At 52.3% G+C, this 19,418-nt stretch overlaps 1 protein-coding gene across 1 annotated transcript in view; it reads left to right on the top strand.

Annotated features, from left to right (window-relative positions):
• The window catches only part of ECE1 (endothelin converting enzyme 1), a gene marked incomplete at both ends in the record, with an annotated part of 56,375 nt that overhangs the window by 28,699 nt on the left and 8,258 nt on the right, over positions 1-19,418 (top strand). The window contains 6 exons of the mRNA XM_080690564.1: positions 94-285; positions 8,595-8,737; positions 10,484-10,598; positions 14,920-15,030; positions 16,301-16,399; positions 16,991-17,068. Of these exons, the coding sequence (XP_080546690.1) occupies positions 94-285; positions 8,595-8,737; positions 10,484-10,598; positions 14,920-15,030; positions 16,301-16,399; positions 16,991-17,068 (738 nt within the window). The remainder of the gene's footprint in view (positions 1-93; positions 286-8,594; positions 8,738-10,483; positions 10,599-14,919; positions 15,031-16,300; positions 16,400-16,990; positions 17,069-19,418) is intronic.

Here is a 19,418-nt window from a genome sequence, read left to right as displayed (position 1 = left end):
ATGCGCAGCCCCTGGTCCCAAGCCCTGCCCTACCGTGGACGAGTGGGCCACAGGCGGCAGCCATCAACGGTTTGGGGGTGCTGGGTCCCACAGGTGCTGACCGGATACCTGAACTACATGGTCCAGCTGGGGAAGTTACTGGGCGGGGGCGACGAGGACGCTGTCCGGTCCCAGATGCAGCAGATCCTGGACTTTGAGACAGTGCTGGCCAATATCACCATCCCCCAGGAGAAGCGCCGGGATGAGGAGCTCATCTACCACAAAGTGACGGCTGCCGAGCTGCAGGTACCTTGAGCGCCACCACCGCAGGGGCGGGTCAGCCTTGGCCGCTGGCCTCGGACAGGGCTCTCTGCACCAAGGGGTTACGCTCACTGTATCAAAATCCTTGAGACCACCCTGTGAAGGAAGACTGGCTGTTAGGCCCGATTCACAGATGGAAATACCAAGGCTCAGCTGGGCGTGGTGGGGGATCCTTGTCATCCTGGTGCTTGGGAGGCTGAGACAGGAGGATCGCAGGTTTGAGGACAGACTTAGCGAGACACCGTTTTCAAAATATAAAAAGATAAACGGGGTTGGAGGTGTAGCTGGGAGTATAATACCCCTGGGTTCAATCCCCAGTACCAAAACAAAACAATAAAGAGCCTGAGGTTCAGAGAGACCAGGTTACCTGCTCAAGGCCACAAGAGTATCAGTAACCCCAAAACCTGGCTCTTCCCTCACCAAGCTGCATTCCCCTGGCGACAATGGTGGTGGCAGTAATAGTTCATGTGGGTGGGACATTTCCAGTCTTCCGGCACCAAGCCTGGTTACAGTAGGCGCTAAGTAAATGTGCGGATCCTGCCATCCAACACTTCTTCCTTTTCTGACCCAGAAGGTGGAGTGACAGGGTCAGGGGTGGGAGGCTCCCAGGTGGCAGAAGAGCCCTTGACGGCGTCCCCCGCCCACAAGTCAGACCTGTGCTTTCCGCAGCCGGTGTGACCCACCCTGGGTGGACTTGCGCAGCGCTGCCCCCTGGTGGCGGCTCGGCAGCTGGCTGCCTGCTGGTTCCTTCCAGCTGTGTCCTCCAGTTCACCAGCCCCATCCCAGGCCCCAGGGGTCTCAGAGGAATCTGCTGATCCCCTCATCCAGGAGTCATGGCTGGCCAGGCCTTTCTCTGGGAAGGACCCATTCAGCCCTTGGGCTTCACGGACCCGTGTCCTCCCTCCCCTCCCCTCTGACCAGTCTGCCCTGCCTGTCCATTCCTTCTTGCATGGAGAAGCCTTTTGTCTCCCTCCATCTGACAGATGTATCTGGGGCCACCTTGGGCTTTGCTCTCCTATGGGATCACGCAATAGGAAATGACCCCAGACTTCCTGCCTAGGGCTTTGGGTAAAAGGGAAAGGGCCCCGGGGCCAGGCAGGGAGGAGCTACGGAAGGCGAGTGCGTGTTAGGCTGGCAGGATGTTCCAGGAGGAAGTGCGGACAGGACTGAGGCGGGAGAGCCCACCTCCCGCTGGTGCCAGCTGCCCTTTGGTCCCCAGGGACGTTGGCACCAGGCGGGTTGTTATGGAGACCCGCCGCCTGCATCGGGCACCATCTGGCACTGTTTTTCTGCTCCGAGGCGAGGCGGGGGCACAGGGAGATGCTGTTTGTACGGTGTAATCTGGTTTGCACCAGCTGTGCGGATCTCAGCTGGAGAAATAGCACCCTGGCCACACAGTGGCTGCGATGCTGACGTCACTGCGGATGGGGCAGAGGGGACACAGCAGCCCTGAGCCATCAGCGCAGTGAGGCCGCCAGATTCTGCCCCAGAGTCCTCTCCCCGTGGCTTCTGCTCTCTTCTGCCAGGGAAGAGAGGGGAGGGCATTAGCAGAGGCAGCAGCCCGCCATGCCAGCCTGGCTTGGCTGCAGAAGACCGCACCTCAGGGTGTGTGGCAGCCCATCCCCTCAAGCCTGGGTTTCTCTCCTGATCAAAAAGGACTTTGCTAGCCTGGCGTGGTGGCACCCACTTGTAATCGCAGTACTTGGGAGGCTGAGACAGGGTGGCACCCACTTGTAATCGCAGTACTTGGGAGGCTGAGACAGGAGAATTGCATGTTCAAGGCCAGCCTCAGCAACTTAGTGAGGCTCTTAGCAACTTAGTGAGACCCTGCTACCAAATAAAAATATAAGCTGGAGGCTGGGCATGGTGGCACACACTTGTAATCCCAGCATTTGGGAGGCGAAGATTGGTGGATCCGGTTCATAGACAGCTTCAGCTACTTAGTGAGGCCCTTTGCAACTCAATGTAACCCTGTTTCAAAAAATTAAAAGACTAAGAAATAAGGCTGGGAGTGTAGCTCAGAGGTACAATGCCCCTGGGTTCCATCCCCAGTACCACTATATGTTCTGGGCATGGTGGCACGTGCTTGTAATCCCCGTTTAGGAGGCTGAGACAGGAGGATGGAAGTTCACAGACAGCCTCAGCTACTTAGGCCCTCTGCAACTCAGTGAGACCCTGTTTCAAAATAAAGAATAAAAGCCGGGCGTGGTGGCACATGCTTGTTATCCCAGCATTTGGGAGGCTGAGACCGGAGGATCCGGGTTCATGGACAGCCTCAGCACTTAGTGAGGCCTTCTGCAACTCAGTGAGACCCTGTTTCGAAATAAAGAATAAACACTAGGGTTCAAGGTGTAGCTCAGAGGTAGAATGCCCCTGGGTTCCATCCCCAAGTGCCGCAAAAATAAATAAACAAACAAACAAAATAAAGAATAAGAAGTAGGGCTGGGGGTGTAGCTCGGAGGTAGACTGCCCCTGGGTTCCATCCCCAGTACCGCAAAAATAAATAAATAAATAAAAATAATAAAAAACTAAAATATAAAATAGGGCCAGGGTAAATGCGCCTGGATTCATTTCCCAGGACCACGGAAAGAAAGAGAAAGGACTTTGCTCATCCACTCAGCCCACTCTGCACCAGAGCGGGGACAACGACACAGCCACGGCCCTCGAGACAGTGGTCCTTATCTGTAAGTCATACAGTCTTCTGAGAACCACTTGAAAACTATGGAATCTCACCCAGGAGAAATGGGCACATGGGCGGGTATGTGTATCATCTAAAGAGGCCCTGGACCTCCCTGAAGCCTGGTGTAAGAGAGGCCAGGCCTGGTGGCGCACACTTGTAATCCCAGTACTTGGGAGGCTGAGACAGGAGGATCACAGATTCGAGGACAGCCTCAGCAAGTAGTGAGACTCATCAACCTAGTGAGATCCTGTTTCAAAATAAAAATAAAAACAGGGCTAGGGCCGGGCGTGGTGGCGCACGCTTGTAATCCCCGCGATTGGGAGGTGGAGACTGGAGGATCACACAGGTTCGAAGCCTGTTTCCAAATAAAGTATAAAATAGGTCTGGGAGTGTAGCCCAGAAATAGAAGGGTTTCCAGGAATCCCAGTACCACTAAAAAAAAAAAAAAAAAAAAAACAGGGCTAGGGATGTAGCTCAGAGGTAGAATGCCCCTGGGTTCCATGGTTCCATCACACACACACATCTATGTGCCTCATGAGGGCATGTATCTGATTTTGTAACTGACATGCACAATAGAAGCATAGCTAATATTACAGTAACCATTATTACTGTTTTGTGATGGATGATGTTGCCCGGGTGTCCAGCGTTAGATTAATTTAGATCGCTCCACCCTGGGACGAATAATGTCTTGTTCCCTGGTAGCTCCAGATTTGGTTTTCTTCCCAAGAAAAAGCTTTCTAGGCTTCTCAGGTGGTTCTAGACTAGCCCTGCTAGGCTCCGGATAGTCCCAGGCTAGCCCCCAAGTGGAATGGGAATTCAGACCCCTGAACCAAACACCTTTCTATTGCTTCTTTCCGGGACTTCCCATCCCCAAGGCTGTCTGAGACTGAGCCCCGTCCTCTGCCCCATTTATTCTGAGATAAGCCCCAGCGCATCCTCCTCCCCTCTCCCACTCTTCAAGCCTCTTCAAGTCGGTTGGTCGGTACCCAGCAGTGTTCCTTGGCTGCAGAGATGGAAAATTGAGCTCGTCAGCATGTCCCAGAGGGTTTGAGTCACAGTGGAATGTCCCAGTTGATTAAAACAGCCATATCCATGGAGATGGATCTGGGCGCGTGGGTTGAAGTTAGGCGTTTGCTAAAGTTACAGAGATCGAAAATGGAGCCGGGCGTGGTGGCGGACGCTTGTCATCCCAGTCCTTGGGAGGCTGAGACAGGAGGATCACAGGTTCACGGCCAGCCTCAGCCACTTAGTGAGGCCCTCTGCAACTTAGTGAGACCTTGATTCAAAATAAAGAATAAAAAAATAGGGCCGGGGGTGTAGCTCGGAGATAGAATACCCCTGGGTTCAATCCCTAGTACTTGCCGGGCGTGGTGGCGCACGCTTGTAACCCCCGCGCTTGGGAGGCGGAGACAGGAGGATCGCGCAGGTTCGAAGTCAGCCTCGCTGGCTTAAGAGACCCTGTTTCCAAATAAAAATATAAAATAGGAGGCCGGGCGTGGTGGCGCAAGCTTGTAATCCCCGCGCTTGGGAGGCTGAGACAGGAGGATCACGCAGGTTCGAAGCCAGCCTCAGCTACTTAGTGAGGCTCTCAGCAACTTAGTGAGACCCTGTTTCCAAATAAAGTATAAAATGGGTCTGGGAGTATAGCCCGGAGGTAGAAAGCCTCTGGGTTCCACCCCAGTATCACAAAAATAAAAATTAAAATTAAAATAAAATAGGTCTGGGAGTGTAGTCTGGAGGTAGAAGGGCTTCCAGAAACCCCAGCACCACCAAAACAAACAAAAAAACAATCCCTATTACTTAAAAAAAAAGAAAATTGAAAATGAAAATCCTGGTATTCACACCTCCTTATCTCCGTGTTGTGGGAATTTCCCTGCATGGAACACCTGCTCTCCCTGAAGGAACAGACCTGCCCTGAGTACTTAGGGATCTCTCCCACCTGATACACACGCCTCGATCAGAGTCCCAGCCACCTGCGGCGTGTGCAGCGCTCACGGATCGTGTGAGCAGCGACGCGGGGTGAGCTCATCCGTGCTCCCCGGGCCTTCGCCTGCACGAGGCGCAGGCAGGGGCTCTAATTGTTGAGACATATTTGGAAATCTCATGAGCACACCTCCAAATCCTACAGCCACAGAAATGGGAAGATTCGGGTGTCCTGCCAGGAAGAAGAGATGGAGAGGACTAGGGAGAAAGGAAGGCTGGCAGGAAAAGGAGTCCCCGAGGCACAGAGCGGTCCCCAATGTAGAGGAAGGATAGAAAAAGGCTAGATGTTTCAGAGCCGGTTGCTGCCGGAGACCCAGTCTAGATCTGCTCGCCCCCCTATGGCTGCTGGGCAGGCAGGGGCGTGCGGGGCCACTGTGCACGTCTCTTCCCAACCTGCGGGTGGCTTGCAGTCCGTCTTGGGGGGAATATTTACCCACAGATGGTACAAGCCACCCCACTCCGATCTCGGTCTGCTTCCCAACAGCCGAGATGCCCTTTCTAACCCAGAGACAAGGCCTGGGGACGTAGCGCCGTGGTACAGCACAGCCTGTGTTCCGCACACGCAAGGCTCTGAGCTCCATCCCCAGTGCCCCCCAAAGTAAACCCGGAGATGAGTGACCTTGGGCTGTTGACCCCGCAACCTCCAGGTAACCGTGTAGCCTCAGGAAGGTCGACTTCCCTCAGCTGCCTGCTCAGGACCTCGAAGGTGTTTACCGACAGGTTACAGTTTGATCTGGTGTTCTAGATTGACTTTGCGCTCTTGACGCATGTTCTGTATGAAAGGCGTTCACAATGGGCCTCTCCCTTTCTTCATTTGAAGTACATTTTTCCCCCTTTCAAGGGAACTGAAAACAGAATTTGAAATGAGTCCGGCTCAGGGCCACTTTCAGAAACCTTGAACGGTGATTGTACGATGGATGGCTTGCTAAATGCCGGATGCCCTTCCAAGTGATTGGCACGTACAGGCATCTTTGCTAAAGCACAATGTACGTAGCCCTGGAAAACTTCACATTCTGGAAAACTGCATGCTAAAAATAACCGGACACGTGGGGAGCGCAGGCCCAGAGCTGGCTGCCACCGGAGTCGCCTTGAAGATGTTCTTCTGCTAAGTGATACGAGCCACAGCCCCTGCCAAATGACAATGCGATCTCACTAACCTGAGGGTCCTGAGCAGTCAGATTCCTAGAGATAGAGACCAAAAACAGAATGGTGGTGCTGGGTGTGGTGGCACACACCTATAAACCGGTCCTTGAGAGGCTGAGCCTGGAGGATCGCAGGGTTGAGGTCAGCCTCAGCAACTTAGCAAGGTCCTCAGCAACTTAATGAGACTCTATCAAATTAAAAATAAAAAGGGCTGGAGTGTATGTAGCCCTGAGGTAGAAGCCTTTTATGTTAAATACCCAGTTTTAATTAAAAAAAAAAAAGCCATGCATGGTGGGTCAGGCCTGCAATCCTAGTACTTGGGAGGCTGAGAAAGGAGGATCACAGGTTCTTGGCCAGCCTCAGCTACTTAGTGAGGCCATCCATGATTTAGTGAGATCTTGTTTCAAAATAAAGAATAGAGGCCGGGCTTGGTGGTGCACGCTTGTAATCCCAGCATTCCGGAGGTAGAGACCGGAGGATCACAGTTCCCAGATAGCCTCAGCTACTTAATGAGGACGTGCCCAACTCAGTAAGACCCTGTTTCAAAAATAATAAAGATTAGAGCCGGGCGTGGTGATGCACACTTGTAATCCCAGTGCTTGGGAGGCTGAGACAGGAGGATCGCACAGATTCAAAGCCAGCCTCAGCTACTTAGTGAGGCTCTCAGCAACTTAGTGAGACCCTGTTTCCAAATAAAATATAAAATAGGTGTGGGAGTATAGCCCGGAAGTAGAAAAGCCCCTGGGTTCCACCCCCAGTACCACACACACACAAAAAAACAAAAACTAAAAAATAGGGCTGGGGGTGTTGCTCGGAGGCATAATGCCCCTGGGTTCCATCCCCAGTTCTGCAAAAAAACAAAATCTGCAAATACCCCTCATATGAAGTGAACTGGGACGGAAGGGAGAGGACGTGGCTGCGGCAGCCGTCACCACTCCCCATGCCACCCTGTGTGGCACGTGGCGCTGCGACAGAGTCACACATATCATCCCAGCTGGCCAAGCAGTAGGAACAGTTGTCCCAATTCACAGGGGAAGACCCTGAGCCTGCGGGGCCCAAGGGCCTGGGTTCACGGCCCACATCCCTCGCTTACAAGTGGTGCGACTTTTTTTTTTTTTTTTTTTTTTTGGTGGTATTAGGGTTCAGAAAACCTTCTACCTCTGGGCTACACTCCCAGACCTATTTTATAGTTTATTTGGAAACAGGGTCTGTTAAGCCAGCAAGCCTGGCTTCAAACCTGCGTGATCCTCCTGTCTCCGCCTCCCAAGCACGGGGATTACAACCCTGTGCCACTACGCCCGGTTTATTCTTTATTTTAAGACAGGGTCTCACTGAGTTGCAAAAGGCCTCACTAAGTAGCTGAGGCTGTCTGCGAACTGTGATCCTCCTGTCTCAGCCTCCAAATGCTGGGATTACAAGTGTGCGCCACCACGCCCGGCTCTGTTCTATTCTCCTTCCTTCCTTTTTTTTTTTTTTTTTTTTTTTTTTTGGTACTGGGGGTAGAACCCAGGGGCTTTCTACCTTCCAGACCTATTTTATATTTTATTTGGAAACAGGGTCTCACTAAGTTGCTGAGAGCCTCACTAAGTAGCTGAGGCTGGCTTCAAATGTGTGCGATCCTCCTGTCTCAGCCTCCCAAGTGCGGGGATTACAAGCATGCGCCACCATGCCCGGCTTTTCCTTCCTTTCTTGAAATAGGGTCTCACTAAGTGCAGAGGGCCTCACTAAGTAGCTAAGGCTGGCGAAGAACCTGTGATCCTCCTGTCTCAGCCTCCCAAGCACTGGGATTACAAGAGTGTGCCACCATGCCTAGCCATTGAGGGCTTTTTCTTTTCTTTTCTTTTTATTTATTTATTTATTGTGTGTGTGTGTGTGTGTGTGTGTGTGTGTGTGTGTGTGTGTGTGTGTGGTACCAGGGGCATTCTACCTTCAAGCAACACTCCCAGCCCTATTTTTTATTCTTTATTTTGAAACAGGGCAGGGCCTCACTAAGTAGCTGAGGCTGTCCACAAACCATGATCCTCCTGTTTCCGCCTCCCAAATGCTGGGATTACAAGCGTGCGCCACCACGCCCAGCTTCATGTGAAAGTTTTTTGTTTTGTTTTGTTTGTGCTACTGAGGATTGAACCAATGGGCATTTTACCTCCGAGCTGCACACCGAGCCCTTTTTATTTTCTTTGAAACAGGGTCTCACTAGGTTGCGGAGGGCCTCCCGAGGTTGCTGAGGCTGACCTTGAACCTGTGATCACCCTGTCTCAGCCTCCCAAGTACTGCGGTTCCAGGTGTGTGCCAGCGTGCCCGGCTTCGAGTGAGGTCTCGCTCTCTGGTCTTTGGCAGCCTCTGCCAGGCGCTGTGTGACCAGGGCTGACCTCCAGCCTGCGCCCTGCTCCCTCCGACCAGGGGGGAAACGCAGCACAGTTGTTCTCAGAGCCACCGCGGGGGCCTGGGCTCTGAGGAGCCACTGACACGCTGTCCTCTCCCCTCTCAGGCCTTGGCCCCCGCCATCAACTGGCTGCCCTTTCTCAACACCATCTTCTACCCCGTGGAGATCAATGAATCCGAGCCCATCGTGGTCTACGACAAGGAATACCTGGAGCAGGTGTCCACCCTCATCAACAACACTGACAAATGGTAAGGGCCCGGCCCAGATGCCGGGACGGGGGAAGGGCCGCAAATTCCCCGCTGGTTACAAGCACAGGTTCAAAGCCTGGCTCCTCTCGGACCAGTTCTGCAGCCCTAGGTGTGTTTCTTATGCTTTCTCGAGATACTCCCTAAGATGGGGGAGCAGATAGCACCTACCGTGTAGGAAGCTTGTGAGAATTACATAAAATAATCTCTGTGGAGAGCTGGGCAGGGTGGCACACGCCTGTAATCTCAGTACTTGGGAGGCTGAGACAGGAGAATGACAGGTGCGAGGCCAGCCTCAGCAGTTTAGCGAGGTCCCTCAGCAACTTAATGAGACCCTGTTTCCAAATAAAAAATACAGGAGACCGGGCGTGGTGGCACCCGTTGGAATCCAGCATTTGGGAAGCTGAGACAGGAGGATCTGGGTTCGCGGACAGCCTCAGCTACTTAGGCCCTTTGCAACTCAGTGAGGCCCTGTTTCAAAATAAAGAATAAAAAATAGGGCTGGGGGTATAGCTCAGAGGTAGAATGCCTCCGGATTAAATCACCAGTATACTTTTTATAAAAACAAAAAATACAAATAAAAGAATAAAGTAATCCACAAGAAGGGTTTTACATAGTGCCTGGCACCTAGCAGGACTCAGTTATATAACAGCTATTCAGTTTACTTAATATTGATGATTTTTAAAATTTTAAACACTTGTTCAAAACCATAGGAAAATGTAAATCACTCAAAACACTACTCTTAAGCCGGGCGTGGTGGCGCACGCTTGTAATCCCAGCATTCAGGAGGCTGAGACCAGAGGATCGCGGTTGACGGACAGCCTCAGCCACTTAGTGAGGCCGTCTGCAACTCAGTGAGACCCTGTTTCAAAATAAGGAATAAAAAAAATAGGGCAGGGGGTGTAGCTTGGAGGTCAAATGCCCCTGGGTTCCATCCCCAGCCCCCCCCCAAAAAAAAACCGCTATTTTGGTCACTTAGCATGTGTCCATGTGTCTCTGTGTGCACGTGTAGACAGAGAAGGTGTAAGGGGTGGTTCCCAAAGCCTGGGTATTTTCCCCCATCACTGTGACTTGATGATATGCTGTTTACCCTTGGCTTTTAACACAAGTATTTTCTCCAAGCCATCTCAACCACTCTGCAAACATCATTTTCCATGGGTGCATAGTATTCTATCAAGTACACAGACATATAACTATGTATTTCCCTTTTCCCTGTTGTAGCCCTTGAGGTTAATTCCAGTTGAGGCTGTTTGTTTACTGTAAATAACTTCTTTACAAACATGGCACAGCCACAGATAGATTCCCTTTGCCCTGGGGGTCAGCACTGGGGCTGTCATTCAGGGAAACCTGGGCCTGGCTGGAGCGTCCTTTCCTGTCCTTCCCATTCTCAGGATCCCTCCCCACTCTCAGGCCTTCTGGCTGTGGGGTGGCAGCCTGGTCCTCACCCCAGCCCCTCGCCCACACCCTCAGCATGAGTCTCTCTATACAGTGGCGTCACAGCTTCTAGACAGACACAAAGCAGCTCAGCAGTAGCATTTATTGGGCACTGGTGGTATACAAGTGATGCAGTAGACATTGAGGGTTTTCTGTGGTAGAAGACAGGCTTCACCCTTGAAGGGCTTACACTCTGTAGGGGTAGGAAGCCGGCCGTGGAGGAGCCTGGGTTGGAGTCTGCATTTGAGCGCCCCCCCAGGGGCCAGCAGGGGAAGGGCTGCCGGGCTTTTCTGAGCCGGGTCCCTCTCTCCCCAGCCTCCTGAACAACTACATGATCTGGAACCTCGTACGGAAAACAAGTTCGTTCCTGGACCAGCGCTTCCAGGATGCCGACGAGAAGTTCATGGAGGTCATGTACGGGACCAAGAAGGTGAGCCTGTGCCCGTGCTCGTGCCGAGCACCTACTGTGTGCAAGGTCCCGGCCGGGGCTGGCGCGGCCACAGTACCCTGCGTGGAGATGTTAAACAGAATGAGGAGACGTGGAAGGGGTCGGCGAGCCCCAGGGGACTGTGCCAGCCAGGGTGCGCATAAGATTTTGGAAGGAGGTGGTTACTCCCAGCTGCAGCACAGAGAAGAGGCTCAGCAACTAAGCCCGGCACAGAGAGGTGCTCGGTCCCTCTCTTCCGGCTCCTTTTTTCTTTCTTTTTTTTTGGGGGGAAGGGGTCTGGGGATGGAACCCAAGGGCATTTGATCTCCATGCTACACCCCCTGCTCTATTTTTTTATTCTTTATTTTTTTATTTTATTTTATTTTTTGCGGTCTGGGGATGGAACCCAAGGGCATTCAACCTCCAAGCTACACTCCCTGCCCTATTTTTTTTATTCTTTATTTTGAAACCGGGTCTCACTGAGTTGCAGAGGGCCTCACTAAGTAGCTGAGGCTGTCCACGAACCTCGATCCTCCAGTCTCAGCTTCCCGAATGCTGGGATTACAAGCGTGTGCTGCCACGCGCGGCTTCCGGCTTCCGGCTCCTTCTTTTATTTATTTATTTATTTATTTATTTATTTATTTATTTATTTATTTATTTATTTATTTATTGTGTGTGTGGGTCTGGGGATGGAACCCAGAGGCATTTGACCTCTGAGCTACACCCCCGGCCCAATTTTTTATTCTTTATTTTTGCAGGTCTGGGGATGGAACCCAGGGGCATTCGACCTCCAAGCTACACCCCCTGCCCTATTTTTTATTCTTTATTTTTTTAACCGGGTCTCACTGAGTTGCAGAGGGCCTCAGTAGCTGAGGCTGTCTGCGAACTGCGATCCTCCGGTCTCAGCCTCCCTAATGCTGGGATTACAAGCGTGCGCCACCACGCCTGGCTCCCGGCTCCTTCTTGATAAGCATGTCAAGTGCTGTGCTCGCCGGCCCTGTAGGTAGGGATTGTTACGGCCACCCCTGTGGGGGGGGGGGGGGGAGGGTTCCCAAAATACTGCTGCTTCCCCGGAAGAACCAGACGCTTCAAGCAGTACCTGGTTCGCAGTATTCCCTGTTCCTCGGATGCTTTCCGTCTGTAGTTTGGGGAACCGCAGTCCAGAGCCAGGCCTGTGGGCTTTTTTGGGGAACAGGAGTCCCAGGCCCCAGACCATTGGGGTCCATCTACCTTCAAATGCCCCCATGAAGAGTTGAGGACCTAGCTCAGTGCTGGAGCACTTGACTAGGTTGCACAAGCCTGTGGGCTCAATCCCTGCCACTTCAAAAAAGAAAAACCTCACGTTAATTTAGCTAAGCATGGTTTACATGCCTGTAATCCCAGAATTTGGGAGCCCGAGACAAGAGGATCGCAGCCTCGAGGCCGGCTTCAACAACTTGAGAAGACCCTGTTTCCAAAGAAAAAATAAAGTAGGGCTGGATGTGTAGCTCAGAGGTGGAATGCCGCTGAGTACCAAAAACAAAACATAAATAAAATGTTTTTTAAAAGGCATATATAGCCGGGCATGGTGGCGCACGCTTGTAATCCCCACGCTTGGGAGGCGGAGACAGGAGGATCGCGCAGGTTCAAAGCCAGCTGTGCTGGCTTAAGAGACCCTGTTTCCAAATAAAAAAAGTATAAAATAGGTCTGGGAGTGTAGTCCGTGGGAGTGTACCCCAGAGGCAGATGGGCTTCCAGGAACTCCAGTACCACCAAAAAAAAAAAAAAAAGGCATATAGAGAGCTGGACATGGTGACACACATTTGTAATCCCTGCATTTGGGAGGCTAAGACCAGAGGATCGCGGTTCTCAGACAGCCTCAGCTACTTAGTGAGGCCCTTCGCAACTCAGACCCTGTTTCTTAAATAAGAAGACTAGCCAGGCATGGTGGTGCATGCTGTAATCCCCACGCTTGGGAGGCGGAGACAGGAGGATGGCGCAGATTCGAAGCCAGCCGCGCTGGCTTAAGAGACCCTGTTTTGATGTCGGGCATGGTGGCACACGCTTGTAATCCCCATGCTTGGGAGGCGGAGACAGGAGGATTGCACAGGTTCAAAGCCAGCGCAGCTGGCTGCCTCCAAGTAAAAATATAATAAACAAGTCTGGGAGTGTAGCCCGGAGGTAGAAGGGTTTGCAGGAACCCCAGTACCACCAAAAAAAAAAAAAAAAAAAAAAAGACTCTGTTTCCAAATAAAAAGTATAAAATAGGTCAATAGGTCTGGGAGGGTAGCCCAGAGGTAGAAGGGCTTCCAAGAACCCCAGTACCACCAAAAAAAAAAAAAAAAAAAAGACTAAAAAATAGGGTTAGGGGAGTAGCTCGGAGATACAATGCCCCTAAGTTCCACCCTCAGTGCCGCAACAACAACAAAAAAAGGCATATCGAAACCGGGCGTGGTGGCACACGCTTATAATCGCAGCATTTGGGAGGCTGAGATAGGAGGATCCGGGTTTGCAGCCAGCCTCAACTGGCAAAGGCCCTCTGCAACTTAGTGAGACCCTGTTTCAAAATAAAGAATAAAAAATAGAGCTGGAGGTGTAGCTTGGAGGTCAAATGCCCCTGGGTTCCATCCCCAGTACCGCAAAATAAATAAATAAGTAAATAATAATATAGGGCTGGGGGTGTAACTCAGGGGTAGAATGCTTCTGGGTTCAATCTCCAGTACCACACAAATGTACCGCGTGTGTGTACATGCGCACAAAAGATCGAGTCTATAGTTCAGGGGGTTCTGCCAAATGAACTCAACCCCATGACCACCGCCCCGTCAGGAGAGACCACGTTTTTATGGCCCACTTACCCGGCACGCTCTGAGCAGATCCCCTCGGGCTGGTTCCCGGGTGCGCGGCGGTGGCACAGATGGGCGTCGACAGCATCATCCCCTGTGCCTGGCTTCCTGTGCTCCGCATGGGCGTGTGGAATCCCCCGTGTTGTTGGGTCTGTGAGTGGTTCATTCGTTTCTGTTGCCAAAATAGTACGTTGCTTTCTAAAAACAGCCCGATTTGTTTATCCATCTGTCTGCGCTGGGCACTTGGGTTTGCAGCGCAGGGCTGCTGTGAGTCAGGCCGCCCCACGCACCGTGCTTGTTACCACCCGTTCCTCGAGGTTAAGGGGACCCTGCAGCTGGCAGGGCCACCACGCACGGTCGCACACACCACAGTCACACCAGCACTCGGCCAGCAGCCCGAGGATGCATTTCTGGGCCACACAGAGGCATCCTGTGGTCTAGTAGGGCTTCCGGGTATGGCCAAAGAAGAACTAACACAAGCCTGGCACCGTGGTACAAACCTATAATCCCAGCCACTGGGGAGGCCGAGGCAGGACGATCATAAGCTTGAGGCCAACCTGGGCAATGTAGTGAAACCCCGTCCCAATATAAAATAAAAAGACCTGGGGGTCGCTCAGTGGTAGACAGTGCTTGCCTAGTAATCCCTGGGTTCCAGCACTGCAAAATTAAAACAACAGCAGCCGGGTGTGGTGAAGCACGCCCGTCATCTCGGTACCCGGAAGGCTGAGACAGGATCGCAGGTTCAAGGTCAGCCTCGGCAACTTAGCCAGGCCCTCAGAAACCTAGTGAGACCCTGTTTCTAAATTAAAAAAAAAAAAAAAGAAAAAGAAAGAAAAAGTAGCCCATTGAAGTCCTGCATGGCTGTTCTCTTTCTCGGAGGCTGTAAATGGGATCCTGGCTTTCTGGGATGGTTTCCTGTTGCTAAGATAGATAACTTCTGAGCTTTGCCACCGAGAGTCCTAGCATCCTGGAGTGGGCAGGCCCAGGTGGGAGCAGGGGAGCACTGGATATGGAGTCAGGCATGTCCGGGTTCCCTGCGGGATGGTAGCCAGCAACTGACGTTTCCTCCTCTGTCCACTGGCCTCTAGTCCCTGCCCACCAGGGCATTTTGGTGGCCTGGTGATAGACTCTTCGTGAACTGCCAAGCACAGAGGCCACACTCAGAATACAGTAGGTGAGGCCCGGCATGGTGGTGCAGGCCTGTAATACCAGTGCTTGGGAGGCTGAGACAGGAGGATCACGGGTTCGAGGACAGCCTCAGCAAGTAGTGAGACTTTGTTTCCAAATAACAAATAAAATCGAGCTGGGGGTAGAATGCCCATGGGTTCCATCCCCAGTACCACAAAAAAAGAAAAGAAAACGGTAGGCGACCTCCGCAGTTTCTGTGGCATCCCGGTCCGGTCCTCCAGTAACTTGTCCTGGGCTGGAGGAGCACTGCCTCTCCCAGTGCTCTGGGGCGGGGGCCTCCTGCGTCCCGTGACTCCTGCACCCACCTTTTCCAGACCTGCCTCCCTCGCTGGAAGTTTTGCGTGAGCGACACAGAGAACAACCTGGGCTTCGCCCTGGGCCCCATGTTCGTCAAGGCGACCTTCGCTGAGGACAGCAAGAACATAGTAAGTGCTCCGGCCCGGCGGGGCCTGGCAGCCGCCCTCTGCTCAGTGCTCAGTTCCCCGCTTGGTTCCGGCTTCTCTGCTCTGGCTCAGAGGCCCCGGGCCCTGTTCAACTCGCAGCTCCATGTATTCAAAGTCCCCAGGTGACTCAGAATCATGATTGCCAGGCCCGTAGACTGGGTCATCGAATTTGACCTTCCTAGTGACCCTGCAAGGGACTACGGCCAGCTCCACCTCGAAGGACTGGGAAGGACCCAGCAAGATAATGTTGGCAAACGGGGCGTGGTGGCGCACGCTTGTAATCCCAGTACTTGGGAGGCTGAGACTGGAGGTTCGCAGGTTCGAGACCAGCCTTAGCTACTTAGTGAAGCCTTCCACAACTTAGTGAGACCTGTTTGAAAAAATAAAGAATAAAAAAATAGGGCTGGGGGTGTAGCTCAGAGGTAGAATGCCCCTGGGTTCCATCCCTACTACGGCAAAAAAAACAAAAAAAGTCTACAGTCTATGGCTATACCACCCTGATCTCATCTGATCTTGGAAGCTAAGCAGGGTCAGGCCCTGTTAGTATTTAGATGAGACACCCTGTTTCAAAATAAAAAGTGCTAGGGAGGAGCCAGGCGTGGCGGCGCACGCTTGTAATCACAGCATTCGGGAGGCTGAGACTGGAGGATCGTAGTTTGCAAACAGCCTCAGATAGTTGGTGAGGCCTCTGCAACTTAGTGAGACCCTGCTTCAAAATAAATAATAAAAAATAGCACAGGGGGTGTAGTTCAGAGGTCAAATGCCCCTGGGTTCCATCCCCAGAGCTGCAAAAAAAAAAAAAAATTTTTTTTTTCTTAAATGGTGCTGGGGGTGTAGCTCGGAGGCAGAATGCCCCTGGGTTCCATCCCCAGCACCACAAAAAGGGGATCTAGGAGTGTAGTGGCGCAGGGGTAGAATACCGCTGGGTTCAATCCCTAGAACCACAAAGGAAAAAAAAAAAAAAATCACAAGGCACCATGTTAAAGGCTCTGAAAAGCCCTGCAGCAGAGACTTTTCCAATTTCCCTGGAGTTGGTCTCGCTTATTTATTTGACCGTTCACAGAAGCCCGGCCTCATCTGGCAGGATGTTAGCATTGGTGATGTGGTTTGGAAGCATGGCAGGGCTCTCCTTCCCGCCAGCACTGCCGAGCCTGAGGCTTTGGGCCAGCCCCGGTTCAGTCCCATTCTTCCGTGCGGGGCGCCAGTTGCGTTTAGGAAGGGCTGCGCCTGGACCTTGCCTCTGTCTCCTCAGGCCAGCGAGATAATCCTGGAGATCAAGAAGGCATTCGAGGAGAGCCTTAGCACCCTGAAGTGGATGGACGAAGAAACCCGGAAATCGGCCAAGGAGAAGGTGAGGCCGCCCAGAGGCTGGGAGCGCCGAGGCGCCCAGAGGCGCAGGGCGGGGGGGGGCTGCTCCTGCCCTCTGCGCGGGTGCACGGGTGCCGTCCTGCCTGTGAACAGACCAGGGGAATGAGATGGCCCGAAGCCCATGGTCACGTGGGGACTGTGTTAAACAAGCCGTGGCGGCCCAGCTCAGTGGCACACGCCTGTCATCCCAGTACTTGGGAGGCTGAGACAGGAAAATTGCAGGTTCAAGGCCAGCCTCAGCAGCTAAGTGAGACTTCTGTTTCAAATAAAAATAAAAAGGACTGGGGGCATTGCTTGGAGGTAAAATGCTCCAGATTCAATCCCCTGCAACATAAACAAATACATACATACATACATAAATGGCAAATAAACATCCCAGGGCAGAAGGGCAAAAGAGGGCACATGTGTGCACACACTAGTGAGAGAGAGGTAAACTAATGCTTCTTTCCCACCGTCCCTCCTACAACACTGACATTCACCCACGCAGAAGTACGGCTGGCCTGGTCTCCCCAGGACCTGACCCCGCGCCGCCCAGCCAGCACCCCGGGTACTCACTTCCTGTGTCTCTGTCTAGGCGGATGCCATCTACAACATGATAGGCTACCCCAACTTCATCATGGACCCCAAGGAGCTGGACAAAGTGTTCAATGACGTGAGTGGCTTCCACCCTGAGCCCCGGCGTCCCCGAGTCCCCCTGAGGGAAAGGGCCGAGGCAGGGTTGGGCTCAGATGGGATGCCGAGGGCAGCGTGGCCGTGGAGACATCTCCAGGGGATGTGGGTGGAGGTGGGGTCGGGCATGAGGAAGACATCTCCTGCTCCTTCATCTCCCGGGTCAGCTGGAGGCCCCACCTCGTAGAACCACCACCAGGCCATCCCCAGCAGCAGCACCAGCACACAGGCTCCCACTGGGACCTCACCTCTGCTGAATGAGCGGGAAGTGACGGGACCGGCCCAGGCGTGGCTGGTGTTAGAGCATGCGCTTAACATGCACGAGGCCCTGGGTTCTATCCCCAGCACCGCAAAAAGAAAAAGGGAGGGGGAAACGGATCTTGGAAGGTGCAGGGAGAATGCGGGCCCCTAAAATATCTTGGGTGGAATAGAAAGTGGAGCCCCTCAGCCAGGCATCGTGGCATACACCTGTAATCCCCATACTTGGGAGGATGAGACAGGAGCATTGCAGGTTCAAGGCCAGCCTCGGCAATTTAGCAAGGCCCTCAGCAAACTTAGCAAGACCTTGTTTCCAAATAAAAAATAAAATAGGAAGCTGGGTGTGGTGGCGCACGCTTGTAATCCCCGTGCTTGGGAGGCTGAGACGGGAGGATCGCACAGGTCCAAAGCCAGCCTCAGCTACTTAGCGAGGCTCTCAGCAACTTAGTGAGACCCTGTTTCCAAATAAAGTATAAAATAGGTCTGGGAGTGTAACCTGGAGGTAGAAAGCCCCTGGGTTCCACCCCCAGTACTACAATAAAATCTGGCTATACTCCCAGACCTATTTTATACTTTATTTGGAAACAGCCTCACTAAGTAGCTGAGCTGGCTTTGAACCTGTGTGATCCTCCCATCTCAGCCTCCCAAGCACGGGCATTACAAGCGTGCGCCACCACGCCCGGCTAAAACTTAATTTAATTTAAATTAATTTTTTTTTTTTTTTGGTGGTACTGGGGTTCCTGGAAGCCCTTCTATCTCCGGGCTACACTCCCAGACCTATTTTTTACATTTTTATTTGGAAACAGGGTCTCCTAAGCCAGCGCGCGTGACTGGCTTCAAACCTGCGCAATTCTCCTGTCTCTGCCTCCCAAGTGCGGGAATTACAAGCGTGCGCCACCACGCCCAGACTTATATTAAATTTTTTTTTTTTTTTTTTTGGTGGTACTGGGGTTCCTGGAAGCCCTGCTACCTCTGGGCTACACTCCCAGACCTATTTTTACATTTTTATTTGGAAACAGGGTCTCTTAAGCCAGTGCACGCAGCTGGCTTCGAACCTGCGCGATCCTCCTGTCTCTGCCTCCCAAGCGCGGGGATTACAAGCGTGCGCCACCACGCCCGGCTATATTAATTTTTAAAAGCCATACTAGAGCCGGGCGTGGTGGCGCACGCTTGTAATCTCCGCACTTGGGAGGCGAAGACAGGAGGATCACGCAAGTTCGAAGCCAGCCGCACTGGCTTACGAGACCCTGTTTCCAAATAAAAAAGTATAAAAATAGGTCTGGGAGTTATAGCCTGCAGGTAGAAAGGTTTCTAGGAACCCCAGTACCAAAAAATAAAATAAAAATAAAAGCCATACTAGAGCCCGGCATGGTGGCACATGCCTGTAGTTTCAGTACTTGGGAGGTTGAGACAAGAGGATCACAGGTTCTCAGTTTCAGCAACCTAGTAAAGCACTCCTCAACTTAGTGAGACCCTATTTCAAAATAAAATAGGGTATCTATTTTATTTTGGATGTCTAGTTCAAAGGTAGAATGCTTCTGGATTCAATCTCCAGTAAAACACACAGACACGCACACAGGAAATAATGTAGCAAGATCCTGTTTTAAAATATAAGTAAACTAAAGCCAGGCATGGTGGTGCACACCTATAATCCCAGTACCTGGGAGGCTGAGATAGGAGGATCGCAGATTCACAGCCAGCCTTGGCAGCTTAGTGAGGACCTCAGAAACTTAGTGAGACTCTGTTTCAAATTATAAAAAGAATAAAAATAGGGCTGGGGGTGTAGCTCAGAGGTCGAATACCCCTGGCTTCAATCCCCAGTACCACAAAAATAAAATAGACTGGGGTGTAGCACAGAGGTGGAACCCTAGGTTCAATCCTTAGTATGAAAGAAAGAGGGCGGGGGGAGTGAGAAAGAGAAAGAAAGACAGGCGTGCAGGAGCACTTTTGGGGTGCTCAGTACCTTTGGCTAGCTGGCGCGTAGCCACGTGTTCTGCTGGACAGTGCGCTCAGGACATTCCCTGCCTGAGGCCCGGGTGCTGCTTCGGGGTCCCGCAGTGTGCTGAGTGCGCCCC

The sequence above is a fragment of the Muscardinus avellanarius genome (assembly GCF_963383645.1).
Source record: "Muscardinus avellanarius genome assembly, chromosome: 3".
Classification (NCBI taxonomy): domain Eukaryota; kingdom Metazoa; phylum Chordata; class Mammalia; order Rodentia; family Gliridae; genus Muscardinus; species Muscardinus avellanarius.
The sequence above is the reverse complement of the archived record's forward strand: the minus strand, read 5'-3'. Positions and strand labels throughout refer to the sequence as shown.